Here is a 17,599-nt window from a genome sequence, read left to right on the forward strand (position 1 = left end):
ATTTAGAATTTCACTTAAAATTTGAAATTGAATTCAACTGGAATTTGAAAGAGATAGGAGACAATGATGATCAAACACTTGTTTAGCAAAATGATTAACTTAACCCCAGGGTTTAGTCTAGCATCATTACACCGGGGTGTTACATCGCCCATATTTGTGAGTGCCTTAAAGCATCGCGAGATTGAATCCACTACAAAGCACCACTCCTTCTGAAGAAAAACCCATCAAACTTGGCCAGAGAAGACAGATAGAATGCAAAGCTATTTAATTATACAACAAGAAAACCTCAAAAGATTCAATTGTATTCAATAAACAATCTGATCATAAAGTGACAATTCATCATATCTAACAACCGCACCACCGATTACATCAAGTTGATCCATCATGTGAGGCAGCTCGCTGAAACATGGTATTGAATATTCAAAAGGAGAGAGAGAGAGAGAGAGAGTCATCTAGCTACTATTATGGACCCTAAGGTCCTAAGAAACTACTCACACATGGTCATGGACCATAAGGTACATGTGTTCATAGAGCAACAACATTTATGATAGGTGGCATAAGTGGGGCGCGATAATTGAGGCATCGTCTGTGCCTTCGACTACGTATGCTAAAGTGCATGTTAATCAATAGGGACCAGGCGTGGGGACCTAGGAACTTCCTACAAAATTGTCTTGTTGAATTCCTGAGATCTTGTAGAAACGATTTTGATGGTTTCCTACGGATCCGCGGATCATAGGGCCAATTTCACAAGATCTCGATGGATTCAGGGGTTAATGATGACATTATCTCCCACCGGGTAGGCCCACGGTGACCTAAAACCCAGCAAAGGCCCATGAAGACCCAAGCACGATTCATCAACTACCAATATACCATCCTGCATGGAGGGGATTTACTCACTCGGGGCATGTTACCCGAGTGAAGATTTCCATCACTCGGCTAGGATTGAGAAGGACACATCTTCATCTGGGTGTATTACATTCCGATGGAAGCAGCCCAACGGCCAAAGGCTTTAATTGGAACGTTCCTAAAACCTTGAAGCATGACATTACATCTAATTACGATGACCCCTGTTACCTCCCATAGTGGACATGCATTATTAGACTTTGGTTGACTGTACTGTAGCAAAACTAGGATGTGTCAAACTCTATATAAGTGCCTCCCTAGTTCCTAGTTATTGGCCCAAAACTTTTGTAAATACACACTCTTACGCAAGAATATGATTAGGGCTTTAGCTCCACCATAAGGGGCCTGAACTTCTACCTCTTGTGTCGCCCAATGCGTCTCGCTAGATCAAGCCTTGTTTCTCCCCCATCTTACTGTGAGCTTTCACACCACGACATCGATAATGGCAATGCATGTTGGTATCATGTCCCTCTTTTGGGGGGAAGGGCGTCGTTGTGGTGCTCCTATCCGCATTAGGGCTTCCGATGAAAAACCTTGACCGTATTTCGGCAGCGTCAGCAACAGCGTGTGCCGTTGTCAGCCCCTTGGGGGCATCGCCATGGAGTTCAGGTTCGCTATGTTTGCTCCTCCTCGGCATCGGCGGGCAACCTCAGATCCTTTCTTGATACCCCATTGGCTCTCACAGGAGGCGATCCCGCGGCTTCCAATCTTTTACACCCGACATTGGTAGCATTGCTCTCTGTCCTCGGTGTTTGCAGGTAGAATCAACTCTCCACGGCCCGAAGCGAGAGTATGCGGATCCTCTCGAGACTCTGACGGCAGCTTAGTGTGTGCCTTCCATCGAAGTCGAGTAGTCTCTCTTTGACTCATGAGTTCTTTTCTTGTTAGCAGCATATGGTGCTTCTTGGTAGGGTGTGGGCACCTCTTGTATTCTGGTTTTATCTTTGATCCGTTTTGTAAGAGAATTTCCTCATTACCTTGTATTGGTTCGGTTGTTGTGCTTTATATATACAGCGGGGCGAAAGCCTTTTTCTGTACGAGTTGGTAGGATCATGCAGTGTTGCTGCTCGCAGGCGAGCCGTCGGTATATCAAGGTAGCGGCGCTGGATGAGTTGGTGTGATGGTCGTGCTCTGCGCGTGGCTTCCGTGTGTAGCTTGGGGTACAGGCAGTCGAGTCATGCGGCATTGCAGTTCGAAAGCGGGTAGTAGTATGTTGGTGTGACGACTGCGAGAGGTAGTGTTGGCGGATTATGCCCGGTGCTGCGAGGGTGGTATGGACGTCGTCTTGGTTGACATGATATGTATGGTCGGTCTGGCTTGTACGTCAGTGCGCCGTTCACGGATGTCTAACGCAAACATTTTGTGGTCCGCGAGCGGTTGTCTCGTGTAGCATGCATGGGCTACAAGCGTCCAAATCATGCGTCGCTGTAGCTCGTGCGCAAGGAGGGAAGTTGGAGCAGCGACTGTGGATTTGAGTGTTTGTTTGTTCGATTTTGGCCTTTGGGCGTATGGTCGATGAGGGCAGGTTGCTCATGCGGTTTTTTGGCCTGATTTTCCTTATAAGCATGTTCAATTAGTTTAGTTTTCGATTTGGTTTCCCTCATGAATTGAAACAATTTGTTTATGTTCTGGATTCGGTTTTTCTTATCAAATGGATCACTTCCATGGCATTCTGACCACTTCTGGTACTCCCCCTATTCTAAAAACGAACTAAAAAGATCCACGCTTCGTTGAAGTTCAGTAGATCATTTATCGTTTATAAAAAGGACTAAATAAACGAACAAAACCAGCTGTACGATCGCTACACCGGTGGAGATCGGTGCCGGTTGTTTTTCAACTTGTGTGGATTCCTTACCCCGTACGCCAACCCTCCAACAGGTCACCGCAGCGCGCACTTCCACGAGTGTGCGACCGAATTTCCCAGGAGACCCACGTACACCGGCGGGACAAATTCCGGCCGGACCGCGCGCGTTCCCTTTCAAACCGAACGAACCGTCAACGGAATTCGCGAGCACGGACGGAGTATTATTATACCGCCGGCATCCCGTCGCGCCGCAGCTAATTTCCCCGGACCCATCGTGGCCAGCGAGCACGTAGCATGACGTGGACGCACGCGTTGAGAACGAGCACAATAAACAATTGCTAGTGCTAGTAGAAAACAAACCAGCGAGGCGCGTAGCCGCGAGCCGCGACGAAACCGGCGGCCAGTGGCGACATGCGTGCGTGCGCGTAGCTGGCTGGTGGACGGCCGGATCGGGCGGGCAGGGCCGGGCAGGCGGCAGGCCCCGCGCCGCGCGCGGGCCCCACACACAGCCCGCGGGCGAGGGCGAAACTGCCGCCGCGCGAATCACTGCACCCCGATGCCCGCCGCTCCCGCGCGCCGGGCCCGCCCCCCTGTCTGCCGCGACCACGCCAGGTCTCCCTGCCCCATCCCCTGCGGCCCCCGCGCACACGCACCACCCAATCCCACCCACCCCGCGCCCAGCGCTGCACTGACTCCCACCGCTCCTACGTTCCCATGGGCGCCACAACACAGGTAACGGAGTGCCGTGCCGCAGCGCTGATCCGGGCGGGGGCGGCAGGGCAGGGAGTGGCCGGCAGCGGCGGCACACGTGGCCCGCGGGCGCGTCGCCCACACGCTCACGCCACTCCCAAGGTCACGAGCGGAAAAGGGCGACCAACCACCCGCCCCACCCCCGCGCACCGCGCGCACACGGTCGCCATCCCGCGCCGTACGGGGGCCACACCCACACCCACACCCACACCGACGGAACGGAAGCGAAGCAGCGAAAGATCCACCGCGGGCCCCGCACCGCACTGCTGGCCGCCGCGCCTAATTAACAAGCAATTTATCTCACGCCCACGACGCTCCCCGACCTCGTTCGTTATCCAGATGCCCCCCCGCGGCCGCGCCTACGTCCCTCCGCGGGAAACAGCCTGGAGTGGACGACACGTCGCGGTACGTACGGCGGCAGGCGCACTGATTATTATTTTTCCCTCCCACGATCTGACACCGGACACTTCCGTCGTGCCGCCGCTGCGAGAAGAAGAGGACTTGTTTTTTTTTTTTGCGGGGGAGAAGAAGAGGACTTGGCCAAAGCAAGATCACGGAAATAAAATACCATTTCCTCCGTCGGCAGGGCGGCCGCGGAGGCAGCGGCGGATTTACCATACCCTTATCTGATCTTGTTACTGTCAGTAATTTGACACTTGTGCTGCCAAGCTACTATGAGGGGTTGGCTTAAAATTAAATTAAAACCCGAAAGGACGGACGGCGACATTTTTTCCAAGGAGCCGTCCCCGCGCATCGCTGTTTTATTATTGCGACGGATCGTGAGCGCGATTTGCAGTAGTAAATTCGACACGTAGTGGGCGGCTAGCATGGATCCATGCAGCAGCGCGCGCACGAGGTGACCCGACCCGAGCTTTCGTCGACCGGCCAATAATGACCATGCTGCATGGGTCGCAACCAAGCGGCCAGATGAGATGAGACGAGACGACGGGTGCAAACGCACTTACTCCTGCCGTCCATCTACCCTCCGTTTCACCAAAGATATGCTGGTTAATGTCTACTCGTAAAAAAAAGATCTGCTAGTAAATGGAGTAGAGGATTCGCAAGAAGATAGTAACTGAGCAGCGAGTAAATACGAGTGGTCTGTCAAAGTAGGAAGTAACTCGATATAATTCGGTCCATGGCAACGCCGGCAGGACTTGTCTTGGGCGACAATACATCCATCCATCCATCTATCTCTGCCTCTCCGGCGAAAAAAGAAACCGTATTTACAGATCTGCCCCTGCCGCTGTTGTGCAAGGCGGACGGCCTCTCCTAAAAACATCATGGAGGTACATGCAAATTTTCTTCGCTCTACTAGGGGCAAAAAAAGAAGGCGACCAAAGAAACTAGCAGTCATATCAGCTACATGAACTCCGGCGGCCCCGATCAGAGCTCCGCCGGCGGCGGGCAGTTCAGGTCGAGGTCGAACGGGACGGGCTTCCTTGTGGGCGGCGACGGCGCCAGATCCACCACCGACGAGGAGTCGGAGTCGCTCGGGGACACGGACGCCACGGTCACCTTCGGCGCCTGGCTGTACATGTGGCAGCCGGCGGCGGCGGCGGCCGCGGCCTGCCCGAAGAAGTAGTACGGGTGCGACACCGGGTAGCCGCTGAAGGGGAAGCGCATGCCGGCGCCGGCGGTGCTGGTGGCCGCGCGGTGGAACAGGTCGAGCTCGAGGGACGGAGGGAGCGGCATGGCCTGCATGGGCGCCTGCACGTCGCCGCCGAAGGACTCGACGGTGCTGCTGTTGCTGCTCCGGCTGCCGTCGCCGGTGAGGGCCGCGGCGGCGGCGGGCGGCGCGGAGGCGGAGGCGAAGGGGAAGTTGGTCTTGGCCTTGTTGCCGCGGTACTCGCGCGCGGCGGCGTCGTAGGCGCGGGCGGCCTCCTCGGCCGTGTCGTACGTGCCGAGCCACACCCGGCTCTTCTTGGCCGGGTCGCGGATCTCCGCCGCGTACCGGCCCCACGGCCGCTTCCTGACGCCGCGGTAGTGCGTGCCGACGCCCCCGCCGTTGCCGCCGCCGACGCCGAGCGCGAGCCCGGTCGCGGCGGCCCCGGCAGCGGGCGGCGTCGCCGTCTTGTCGGACGTCCTGGGCGCCATGGCTGGCCGGCTCGCCTTTCTCTTTCTTGTTGACGGATGGGTGTGTGCCTATGAAGCTGATGGATGGCGTGCAGGATCTGGGGTTGGGGGGTGGGAGAGGGAGGGGGAGGAGGGACTTATTATAGGGGGTGGGGGGAGCAGCTGGTTAAAAAGGGAGGAAATGGGGAGCGAGCGAGTGGTGGAGCGGCAAGAGGAGAGGAGGGAATAAAACTCGGCGCAGTCAGGGACGGAGCGCTTTGACTGTCCGCGCCGCCGCCCCTCGTCTTTTGCGTGGCGGCATTACAATTTGTAACGCCCGCCTTTCCGCCCGGACCCTCGGGATCCGCGAAATTGCGCAAACCCTGGGGCGGTTACGAACTTTGTGGGTCGGTCCCTTCTCGGTCACGCGTTGGGCATGATCTTTGTGTGCACCACAAATGCACAAAAGCAACTCAAAAAATGCATATAAAAACACAGAAGCAGCATATCGCACAATTGAATTTTGGTATTCTTTTGTCTTCTCCGACTCGCACATACAGAGGGCACGTCAATAGTAGTGACGGCTAGAGTTTCGTGGCACCGTCGAAACAACGGCTAGAGTTTCATGGCACCGTCGAAACAACGGAGTTCTGTCCACACGTGCAACCGAGAGGTCACCGAACCCTGCCATGAAACGCCGGTGACGTCGATCCGAAAAGGCCAAAGGCCTGGAGAAGAGGATGACGCTGGATTAGATGACGAAGGTCACCGCAAAACTCTAGGAGTTTATTCTTTGAGAGAGTACGACAATGTCGTACCAAATTTTTATACAAGAGAGCGCAAAAAATGTACAAGAAACTTACGATCGTTGCAAGCAACAATGTATGTACACACACTAAAAAGGAAACAAAACTAACTGCTCACTAGATAGTCAACATATACCGCTCCAGCTCCCCTCCAGGAGGTTACTCATCTGAAATGTGATCGACTAGTGCTTGGCCAGATTTCTGTTTGTCCCTATTATGGAACGGAACACCCCGAGCGTTCCGTTGTTCCCATAGGTTCCAAGCAATAAGAGCGATCATGGTGTCGAAGCCCCTCGTGGCTTTGCTATGGAACGTTCTCCTATACCAAGCCACCATTCCTCTAGAGAATGTTGCTGATCAGGAATTTGAACAATGACTCCCAGTTACGACAAGCACCTATAACAAGTCTCACGAGAAGCCACACAATACATAAGGATGTGATCCATGGTATCTTCATTTTGGAGGAAGGTAAAGCATGTAGAAGTTTGTGCTCGGAGACCATGTTGAGTCCTTCTATCCGAGGTCCAAAAGGCGGTAGAGGAATGCTAGTCATGCGAAGATATTGTACTTGTGAGGTTCCCAACACTTCCAGATGCATGAACCTCGGGCGAATCTGTAGCTAATTGCCATAATAGTTTGTAAACCGAGTTTGCAGAGTAGTGCCCAGAAGTTGTCCACCTCCAAATAAATGTGACGGGCACATCAGGCTTGAGTGTGATGGTGCTGATGATAGTCCGAAGCTAGGGTATATCAAAAAGTTAAAGAGTTGACAAGCTGTTGGATATATCAGTATGTTCTCTCTAGCTATGGTTACTGAATGCAACCTTCACTGTCCTTTTATTGGCAATCCTTGTGCAGATTTTGAGGGAAATGAGCGGCACAAGATCTCTTACATCGTAGCCATTTATTCATCTATCCCTCCAGAACAAGGTCCTGCCTCTATCACCCATCAAAATCATGACAGGTCTGTCAAAAACATGATGCACTATATCATCATCTAGGAGTTGCAAGCCTTGCCACGGCCGATGAGGGTCAGTACGCCACAACCATTCCCATTGTACCCTCGACGCAATAGCCTGTAGTTGAAGGGTTTTGACACCTTGTCCGCCAAGCTAATTGGCTTGCAAACCGAAGGCCAGGCAACAAGGCATTGACATCCATTATATGCCCTGGCCCCGCCTAGAAGAAAGCTCGTAACCACGTGTTAATTTCCTCGAACACCTAGATCGAAAGTTTCAATGACCATGAGATGGTGGATTTGTCTTGATAAGCACCAATCTGTCGGCCCTAGCAATGAGCCCTCCCTACCAAACTGGGAGGAAATCCCTGACTGAATCTAGCATGGGTTGCCATTGATAGTTGGTCGGATAATTCAAGCTCAATTTTAGACCTAAGTAATGGCAAGGGAATGAATCAATCTTGTAGCCCAAAACCTTTGAAATGCGCATAGTGTCAACCTCCTCTCCTTTGATCCGAATTGCCAAGGATTTGTCGTAGTTAAATTGAAGGCTCGAGGACTTGCTAAATATATCCAGTGCAGAATTGACAAAAGTGATATCCTAGCGTGTCAGTCTAGTGAAGCATATCATCGGCAAATATGGATATGCGATGAATGGTGTTAATCCGAGGCAATGTTTGCAAGACCTCCTCATTGTCAGCTTTCATAATCAATGAAGTGAGAATGTCCATGTCTATGACAAAAAGGAGCGGTGAAATTGGGCCTCCTTGTCTCAATCTGCGAGCATGCATTAATTTCCTCCTCGTAAGTCCGTTTACCACAACTTTCGAGCAAGTAGGTGTTGAGCGGAGCGCCCCCCGCCCAATGAAAATCACTTAAGGAATTGTTTTGCGAGGACTTAGATGGAAGAAAATATTCTCATTTGGCCCCTTCAAACATTCACACTTTACCTGTTCCCCCTGTTATGTTAGTCAAGCTGCCCCAGGGACCCCAACTGAGCTAGCTAGCTTCTTGTTCTTCTATATCTCTTTGGCAGTAGTATAAAAGAGTAAATTTTGCGTTTCAACCCTGCCAAAGTTATCAATTTTACATTGCTGCGTCCATCGTATTCTTGATTCCTACCATCACCCTGCAAATTCGTACAAAAATATGCAAGACTTTAACTGCCTGAATGAAACCTCGAAGTCTGAACTGCACACCTGCACTGCCTTGGTTACTCAACACATCCCAAAATAGGGCAAACAAAACGTAATGCATACTTGGCCGAAAGATGGATCAATCGGAAGTTGCGTTCATGGATGCTGCAATACAGGTGAGAACTGTGCTAACTACTAGTTGGTGTTTTGGTCGGTTGAATCTATGCTTGCTTCTATCTCATCCTCTCTCACTCTCATACTTCCAGTGTTTAGGAAATATGTGCTATAAAAATTTGGATGCTTACTTGCTTTCTAAATTGTATGTTGCATGTGGACTTAGTATGAATTTTGTAATATTAAACACTTTGTGACATTTGCAACTCACTTTAAAATTCTAATATTAAGCACTTTATGAAATTTGCATCTTGCTTTCATGTTCATATTAGGCATGAAACTATCCAAAATAAGTGTTAGCAGTTATCACTCAGTTCAAATCTAGGGGCGTTACAGACATTTCAGCACACAACTCGTACAACAATCACATGCTGGGATCTCAAATAAGAACTAGATGGCTGATTTTGTGAGCAGGTGATTCTGTGGGCAGTTTCCTAGAATCAGAGTCTGGAGAATCATGAGGCGAAAAAGAACCGACTCTTAGTAAAGTGTACCCATAACGTTCGCTACTTATAAAGGTTGGAGTTGATGGCGAGTTCACACGTGGGACCATCAACCTTCACCCATAAACAAATGCACACCTACCACATATGAGACCAACAACCTTATAACCAATAAACAAATGCCCTCAACCCACAGGTGGGACCAACAAGTTTTATTAGTCGACAAATGTACCACTACCCACATGTGAGACCAACAATATGTCAAAACATACATAAATGTACTTCTACTCACATATGGTACCTACCACAAATAATGTTGGGGAACGCAGTATTTCAATATTTTCCTACGATCACGCAAGATCTATCTAGTAGATGCATAGCAACGAGCGGGGAGTGTGTCCACGTACCCTCGTACACCGAAAGCGGAAGCGTTTAGTCACGTGGTTGATGTAGTCGAATGTCTTCGTGATCCAACCGATCCAAGCACCGAACGTACGACACCTCCACGTTCAGCACACATTCAGCTCGATGACGTCCCTCGATCTCTTGATCCAGTTGAGGACGAGGGAGAGTTTCGTCAGCACGTCGGCATGATGACGGTGATGATGAAGTTAGCGGTGCAGGGAGCACTACGACGATATGACCGAGGTGTGTAACTGTGGAGGGGGGCACCGCACACGACTAAGAGAAGACTTGGTGTGCCTTTGGGGTGCCCCCTCCCATGTATATAAAGGGGGGTGGAGAGGTGGCCGGCTCTAGGGGGCGCGCCATGGGAAGAGTCCTACTTGGATTCCTGGTCCAAGTAGGATTCGGTCCCCCCCTTTCCTAGTCCAAGCAGGAGAAGAAGGGAAGGAGGAAGAGAAGAGAAGGAAGGAGGGGGGCGCCGCCCATTCCCCTTGTCCAATTCAGACTGCGCAGGGGAGGGGAGGCACCACCTCTGGCCGGCCCTCTCTTTTCTCCACTAAGGCCCAAGGTGGCCCATTAACCTCCCGGGAGGTTCCGGTAACCCCCGGTACTCTGAAACTTATCCGAGACGCCCCGAACCATTCCGGTGTATGAATGTAGCCTTCCAATATATGAATCTTTATGTATCGACCATGTCGAGAATCCTCGTCATGTCCGTGATCTCATCCGGGACTCCGAACAAACTTCGGTTCATCAAAACACGAAACTCATAATACAAATCGTCATTGAACGTTAAGCGTGCGGACCCTATGGGTTCGAGAACTATGTAGACATGACCGAGACATATCTCCAGTCAATAACCAATAGCGGAACCTGGATTCTCATATTGGCTCCTACATATTCTACGGAGATCTTTATCGGTCAAACCTCATAACAACATACATTGTTCCCTTTGTCATCGGTATGTTATTTGCCCGAGATTCGATCGTCAGTATCATCATACCTAGTTCAATCTCGTTACCGGCAAGTCTCTTTACCCGTTCCGTAATGCATCATCCTGTGGCTAACTCATTAGACACATTGCTTGCAAGGCTCATAGTGATGTGCATTACCGAGAGGGCCCAGAGATACCTCTCCGATACACGGAGTGACAAATCCTAATCTCGATTTATGCCAACTCAACAAACACCATCTGAGACACCTGTAGAGCATCTTTATAATCACCCAGTTACGTTGTGACGTTTGATAGCACACAAGGTGTTCCTCCGGTATTCGGGAGTTGCATAATCTCATAGTCAGAGGAACATGTATAAGTCATGAAGAAAGCAATAGCAGAAAAACTAAACGATCATTATGCTAAGCTAATGGATGGGTCTTATCCATCACATCATTCTCTAATGATGTGATCTCGTTCATCAAATGACAACACATGTTTATGGCTACGAAACTTAACAATCTTTGATTAACGAGCTAGTTAAGTAGAGGCATACTAGGGACATTATGTTTGTCTATGTATCCACACATGTACTAAGTTTCCAGTTAATACAATTTCTAGCATGAATAATAAACATTTATCATGATATAAGAAAATATAAATAACAACTTTATTATTTCCTCTAGGGCATATTTCCTTCAAATAAATAACTACATATTGCTACTTTTACGTGAGATCAACACTTAAAGAAAGAACAAATAACAAATGCAGAAATGCAACTCCAACTCAAAATAAAGCTCTCGTTTTCAGTTTCTTCCTAACAAATTTCTTTCAGTTCTATACTTCTATATCATAGAAATTTGAGTGAAGAAATTGTAATTCCAAAGCGACGATAGATATTGTCCTGCCCGATACACGAGCTTTGTGCCTTGTATTTGATGGCTTCCTAAGCCAATGACCAAACTCCTCGTATTTTATAATTTCATAGTAACGCATGGGTATTATGCTAGTATTCTTATCAAATTGCAGTTTTATAAGAAAAAAGAAGTGTAAATTGCCTTTTCAAAATCGTCTTCGACATACTAAAATATCAGCGAACTTAATTTAAGCAGTTGAAAAAAATGTTACCAAAAAATTTTAAATAAAGAAAAGATAGAAGATTTGTGGTTGAGCTCAAGAGTTCAGTCCGAGCTTACAGCCTGATTTGGAACATGCTCTATAAGATAGCCAAAATAACGAAATACTCCTATGTGATTTCCACTGTAAGTACTAGGAGATAGGTTGGCATTATAATGTAAGTTAATTACACCTACAATACATGAAACGGTGCGTATAGAACTATGGATTCATACATACAGATTCATCCATTATTTAAGTGTCGTCATCGTCATCTCAGTTATTGAGTTCAACCACGAAATAAAAGAAAGCTTCTAGTTAAAAAAAAAGCTTTAAGCCCAAAGAATCAAGCAAGTATTCATAATAGAATTACTGACTAGTTATCATGCATCAGCTTTTACTTGCTCTAGTGAAACCTCTCATGTTTGAGGTTTGAATTCTGCAGCATGTCGTTTTATTTATATCCTTTATATCTTTCTCTGTCCAACTGACAAGTGGGACCCCATACAGATATACATAGAAGATACTATGGGCTCACTGGCACGTCATTGAGTTAACACCCGACGCTAGATTTAACACCAAATGTATCAAACTGTGCCCGAAATCATAGTTCAGTGACTCATTTGTGTCATTTTTCAACTTAATTTATGAATCTATACGCACCATGCAAGTTCATATACTAGATGTACTAGTAATTAACTTCTATAATTTTTACCGACGTAGTGTGGGTCTTTCGTTTTTCCTCACGCTTGACATTTTATTTTTCTTTTCAAGTTCCACGCTGGACATTTTAGATCGTACTTGTAAGAAATAAGAGCATGTTACGGGGAGGAGAATGCAAAACCGGCCGGGTCCTTCCATGGCATAAACAAATGGCATCAAAGCCGCCGCGCGTGGGCCCCGCCCCGCGGCGGTGCGTCGAGCGGCACGTTGCGGCAGCACGTCACGGGCCAGCACGGGCCCCGCGGGAAGGACGGGCGGGCGCATCACGATCCGTGCCGTGCGTCCCGCGCAGCGGTCCGGTCGGCGTACGTACGCTACTCACGCTACGCAGCCGGCGGGCGGGCGGGCGGGCGGGGCCCGCCATCCAGCTGCGCTAGCAAAACCCGCCGCCCGCGTGGGCGCGCGGGCACGTGGCCCCTGGCCCCGCCGCTGCCGGCCACGCCCCGCGCTCGACGACGCGGCACGGCCACGCCGCCCGCTCACTCTCGATCGCCTCGTCGTCCGCTTTGTTTGGTTGCTTTGTTTGTTTATCTCCGCTGCCCCGTCAACCGCATCGTCGGCGCGTGACGTCCCGGGGACACGAACCGGATCGCGATCCGCCAGAAAGCCGCCCCGCGCACCGCACCGCTCGGCCCGTAGCCACCACGTAAAGTGGGACGCCGACTGATGGATTAACAAATGAAAATAATAAATCGAGGGAGCGGCGAGAGGGACGGGCGACGACGGCACGCTAGGCGGCAGCGGCCGCGGCCGGGGACAAGTGTCGGCATCGGCCGGGTCCAGCGCGTCGTTGCCTGGACTATGGATGGATCGATCGATCACCCACCGTTTGCTTCCTCCCGTGGCGTGGCGTGGCGTGGCGTGGGCCCGCACTGAAAGCGGTGGAGGCGCGCGCGGCGTGGACCGACAGCGCGGGGCAGACCGGCACGCGCCGGTAGGTTCCGTGCGGCGCGCGTACGTAGGGACAGCCGTGCCCGTGGGGCGCGTGCGCGGGTGACAGCGCCTCGACGACGCCCCACACCGCACGCTTGCGGCGCTGCTGCCAGGCTTTCTCCGTCCGAGGACCACGGGATCGATCGCGCGGACGGGTGGGCGGTTCCGCGCACCCCGCATCGCGTACCCGGCACCGCCTCCCGTGCTGCTACTAGTACGTACACGCCTGCTGCTGCATTATTTCGCGTGAGGTGAGGCCAACTCCATCGCGCGACCCTAACCGGACGTCCGTTTTGTCCTGTTTTTATCCCTTTGGATAGGGATTTGGGGTCGTATTCGGACCCGTCCTAGGATGTGGTGGCCGTACGCCCAGCGCGCTGCCGCATCCTTTTGCCCCATCCTGTCCGTCAGGACCAAGAAATGCCCAAATTTGCATTAAAACTAGTTTCGAACTCAAATTTTTGTCTGAAAATTAAAATAGTTTTACAACCCAATTGAAATTGTCTTTAATAAAATAGTTTTACAATCAAATCGAAATTGTCTTGACTGAACATAAAATGAACAAATACATCTATTGGTTGCCAATGTGATTCGACACGTGCTCAACCAAGTCATTTTGAAGATTCACATGAGTGTGCCAATCACGCATCTCACGGTGGAATTGGAAAAACTGTTCAAATGTGGCCGGGTCTTGGTGCAGGGGCTCAATATTTTCACCTTGATAATCAAATCCTTGGTCGAAGATACTCTCATCACGCTCGTCCTCGACGATCATGTTGTGCATGATCACACAAACAGTCATCACCTCCCAAAGCTTCCCTTCATCCCATGACAGTGCAGGGTTTCGAACGATACCCCACCGGGATTGAAGCACACCAAAAGCACGTTCCACATCCTTTCTAACACTCTCTTGCATTTGGGCAATTCTCTTTCTCTTCTCACCTTCGGGTTTCGAGATTGTCTTCACAAAAGTTGACCACTGAGGATATATACCATCTGCTAGATAGTATCCCTTGTTGTAATGGTGGCTGTTGATCTCAAAGTTGACAGGTGGGGAGTGGCCTTCTGCAAGCCTCGCAAAGACTGGAGAACGCTGCAGCACGTTGATATCATTGTGAGAACCTGCCATGCCAAAGAAACAATGCCATATCCAAAGATCTTGTGATGCCACCGCTTTTAATATGACAGTGCACCCGTTAACATGCCCCTTGTACTGGCCCTGCCAAGTAAATGGACAGTTCTTCCACTCCCAGTGCATACAATCTATGCTGCCAAGCATACCTGGAAAGCTTCTAGCTGCGTTGGTCCCCAACAATCTCTCTGTATCAGCGGCAGTTGGCTGCCTCAAGTACTCTGGGCCAAAGACCTCGATCACAGCCTGGCAAAACTTGTACATTGAAATCAGACATGTTGTCTCACTCATACGCACATACTCATCCACCAAATCGCCTGGAATTCCATATGCAAGCATGCGGATGGCCGCGGTGCATTTCTGGTAGGAGGAGAATCCAAGCTTGCCAAGGGCATCCGTCTTGCACTCGAAGTATGGGTCATGAGCAACCACTCCCTCTCGGATACGATTGAACACATGCCTTGCCATACGAAAACGGCGACGAAATTTATCCGGCCTGAAGAGCGGGGTGTTGGCAAAGTAATCGGCATAGAGCAGGGCGTGACCTCTCTCCCTATTGCGGTTCAGGTTGGGAGCACGGACAGGGACTGACCCCCTGTACCGAGGAAGCTGCCGTTGAATATGGTCGTGAACGACCAGTGCAGCCACCACATGATCGTCATCATCCGATGACGAATCGTCCGATGAACAAAGGAAGTGATGGAAGAAAAACTCGTCTCCACTGTCCATACCTTTGTTTGCAAAAGGTCGAACACCTTGCGGTCGTGGTGGCGAAGAGGCCGCGATGATCACCTCAACGCAGCAAGGTGGTTGCCGGCCGGCTACAGGCCGCTCTGGAGCTCTCGTCGGAATCTGCCTCGGCCGCCATGGTACGTCGCCGGCAGTCGTGTCCCCTCTGCCACCGGCAAGGACGGCGACGGCCAAACCTCCTCCGATCGACGACCAAAACTACGGCGGAAGCGCGGGCATGGTGGCGGCCATGTCGAGACGTGGTTTGGTATGGACGGCGGGGGGGCTGCGCGGTGAGGAGGCGGCTGGAGAATAGCGGCGGCGCTGGCGGCGGGGAGAGAGGGTGAAGCGTTGGGAGCGGAAGGACTGCTAGTGTCCCCGACAGGCGGGCCACGGGGGGGACAAGGGCATGCGTCGAGGCCATCCGCGCGCGTCCGTTTTACCCCAAACCGAGCGCAAGTTTGGGCCGGAGATGGATCAAAAGCGGACGGAATCCGGACATTGTCCGTTTACACCCGCGCGCTGGGCCGTCTCGTTTGTCCTTTTTACCCAAACGGACAGAGGCAGACAGGATAGAGTCATGCGGTGGAGTTGGCCTGAGATGAGGTGGGAGCGGCCGCGGCGTGTCCGGAGCGGGCAGGCGAGCCACGCAATTCCAGGTGGGTGTCAGGACGGCAGCAGTAACATTGTCCGGCGCACGCGCTCCGTGTCCTCGGCGTCGTTTAGCCACCAAAAGTCTCGTCCCGCTTCTCCGCTTTGTGACGGATGCAGTGTCTTCGTGGCTCTCGATGAGGGGAAACAGTGGTTGCCAAATCCGCACGGCGGGCACTGTGGTTGTGTGCTGTACAACGATTGCGGGTAGCACGAGGCGATCCACGAACCACCGCTGGCTTTTCCTTGCTTGCCTCATCCTTCCGGCAAGGACAGGCTGCTGGTGGTTAGTGGCACGTAACCGAGGTCAGATCCCACCTGAACCACGACAATATTTCACTGAGCAACCGTCGCCTGAATTCTTTTCCATCAGGAGGCAGAGTATACGAGAGCAACTCCAATGAAGCGACCCAAAAGGATGGTATTTTTGTTTGTTTAGATCGACCGCCCGACCGGTGTCCGTCCTATTTATTATTTAGGTTGACAATGAGTCCAACGTGTTGACCAATATTTACCGACGTGGACTGTTGTTTACCCTTTTCAGCAAATATGTACAAGCCGAATAAAGCATAGTTTCATGTAAAGCATAATTTTACAAGCGGAATAAAAATTAAATTGTCTCACATAGTTTTACAAACCGAATAAAAAGATGCATTCATTGGTTGCCAACATGAGCCCATATATACTCAACCAAATCATTTTGCAGCAGCATGTGAATTTCTCAATCACGCATTTCATGATGAAATCGGGCGAACTGTTCAAACGTTGCCGCTCCTCCATGCTCATGCACAACATTCTCACCCCGAGACTGAAACCCTTGATCGTAAATACGTTCCGGGCGCTTATCTTCTACGATCATATTGTGCATGATCACACAAGCAGTCATCACCTCCTACAGCTTCTTCGTGCTCCAAGTCCTAGCAGGATACCGAACGATGCCCCATCGAGATTGCAAAACACCAAAGGCACGCTCGACGTCCTTCCTAGCACTCTTTTGCTCTTGGCCAAATCTTTTCCTCTTCTCTCCGACAGGGTTGGGGATTGTCTTCACAATAGTGGTCCACTGAGGATAGATATCGTCACCTTGGTAATATCCTTTTTCGTAGTTGTGACCGTTGATGGTAACATTCACCGGCGGGTTGTTGCCTTCGGCATGCCTTGCAACCACCGGTGAGCGTTGAAGCACGTTGGTATCATTGTGTGATCCGGCCATGCCGAAGAAAGAGTGTCAGATCCAGAGATCTTGTGAGGCCACGACCTCAATTATGACAGTGCAAACCGTGACATGGCCCTTATACCGCCCTTGCCAAGAAGAAGGGCAGTGCATGCAGTCTATGCTGTCAAGCATCCCTGGAAAGCCCTTGCTGGCATTCATCACCAACAAACATGCTGTATCTTGAGGAGTCGGCTCTCTCTAGTACTCAGGACCAAACGCAACAATCACAAACTTGCAGAACTTGTACATGAAGTCTAGGCATGTAGACTCGCTCATATGGACGTACTCGTCAATGAGATCAACGGGCACTCCGTATGCAAGCATCCGGATGGCTGCAGTGCATTTATGATAAAATGAGAAGCCAATCTTTCCAAGGGCATCCTCTTTCCACTCGAAATAGTTATCGTATCCGACCACCCCCTCTCTAATACGGTTGAAAAGATTCTTACTCATACGAAAACGCCACTAGAATTTTTTATGTTTGAACAGCAGTTTGGTTGTGTCAAAGTTGTCCTTCCAAAGAAGAAAACAGCCGCTCTCTCAGTTGCGATTCAACGCCAGAAGGTGCCCCAGGATCGAGCCACGGAACAACGGCCGCTGGCTATTAAGGTGGTGATGAACCAATATGGCAACCAAGATCTCCTCATCATCAGCGACGGGCGGGGTCTATTTTGTACCTTGGCAAACTGTCGAACAACTTGCGGGCGTCGACGAAGGAGCCGACCGTCAAA

At 50.7% G+C, this 17,599-nt stretch overlaps 2 protein-coding genes across 2 annotated transcripts; both read right to left on the reverse strand.

Moving 5' to 3' along the window:
• Positions 1 to 4,559: 4,559 nt before the first annotated feature.
• On the reverse strand, positions 4,560 to 5,659 carry LOC147991993 (ethylene-responsive transcription factor 8-like). The gene has a single exon (XM_087527081.1). The coding sequence runs from the start codon at positions 5,552 to 5,554 to the stop codon at positions 4,844 to 4,846; it is 711 nt and encodes a 236-aa protein (XP_087383207.1). The 5' UTR covers positions 5,555 to 5,659; the 3' UTR covers positions 4,560 to 4,843.
• Positions 5,660 to 13,711: 8,052 nt separating this feature from the next.
• LOC147991994 (uncharacterized) lies at positions 13,712 to 14,740 on the reverse strand. The gene is made up of 2 exons (XM_087538896.1): positions 14,422 to 14,740; positions 13,712 to 14,262 (listed from the first exon to the last, which is right to left on the reverse strand). The coding sequence occupies exons 1-2, from the start codon at positions 14,738 to 14,740 to the stop codon at positions 13,712 to 13,714; spliced, it is 870 nt and encodes a 289-aa protein (XP_087395022.1).
• Positions 14,741 to 17,599: the final 2,859 nt, after the last annotated feature.

Source organism: Triticum urartu, chromosome 1A, assembly GCF_056163025.1.
Source record: "Triticum urartu cultivar PI428250 chromosome 1A, HENAU_Tu73, whole genome shotgun sequence".
Taxonomy (NCBI): Eukaryota; Viridiplantae; Streptophyta; class Magnoliopsida; order Poales; family Poaceae; genus Triticum; species Triticum urartu.

Bases quoted from the DNA above. Each gene is read 5' to 3' on its own strand.
- LOC147991993 (XM_087527081.1), bottom strand. From the start codon at position 5,554: ATGGCGCCCAGGACGTCCGACAAGACGGCGACGCCGCCCGCTGCCGGG.
- LOC147991994 (XM_087538896.1), bottom strand. From the start codon at position 14,740: ATGGCAAGGCATGTGTTCAATCGTATCCGAGAGGGAGTGGTTGCTCAT. The intron at 14,263-14,421 runs GTATGCTTGGCA...TTGGCATGGCAG, and splicing joins CGCAGCTAGAAGCTTTCCAG to GTTCTCACAATGATATCAAC.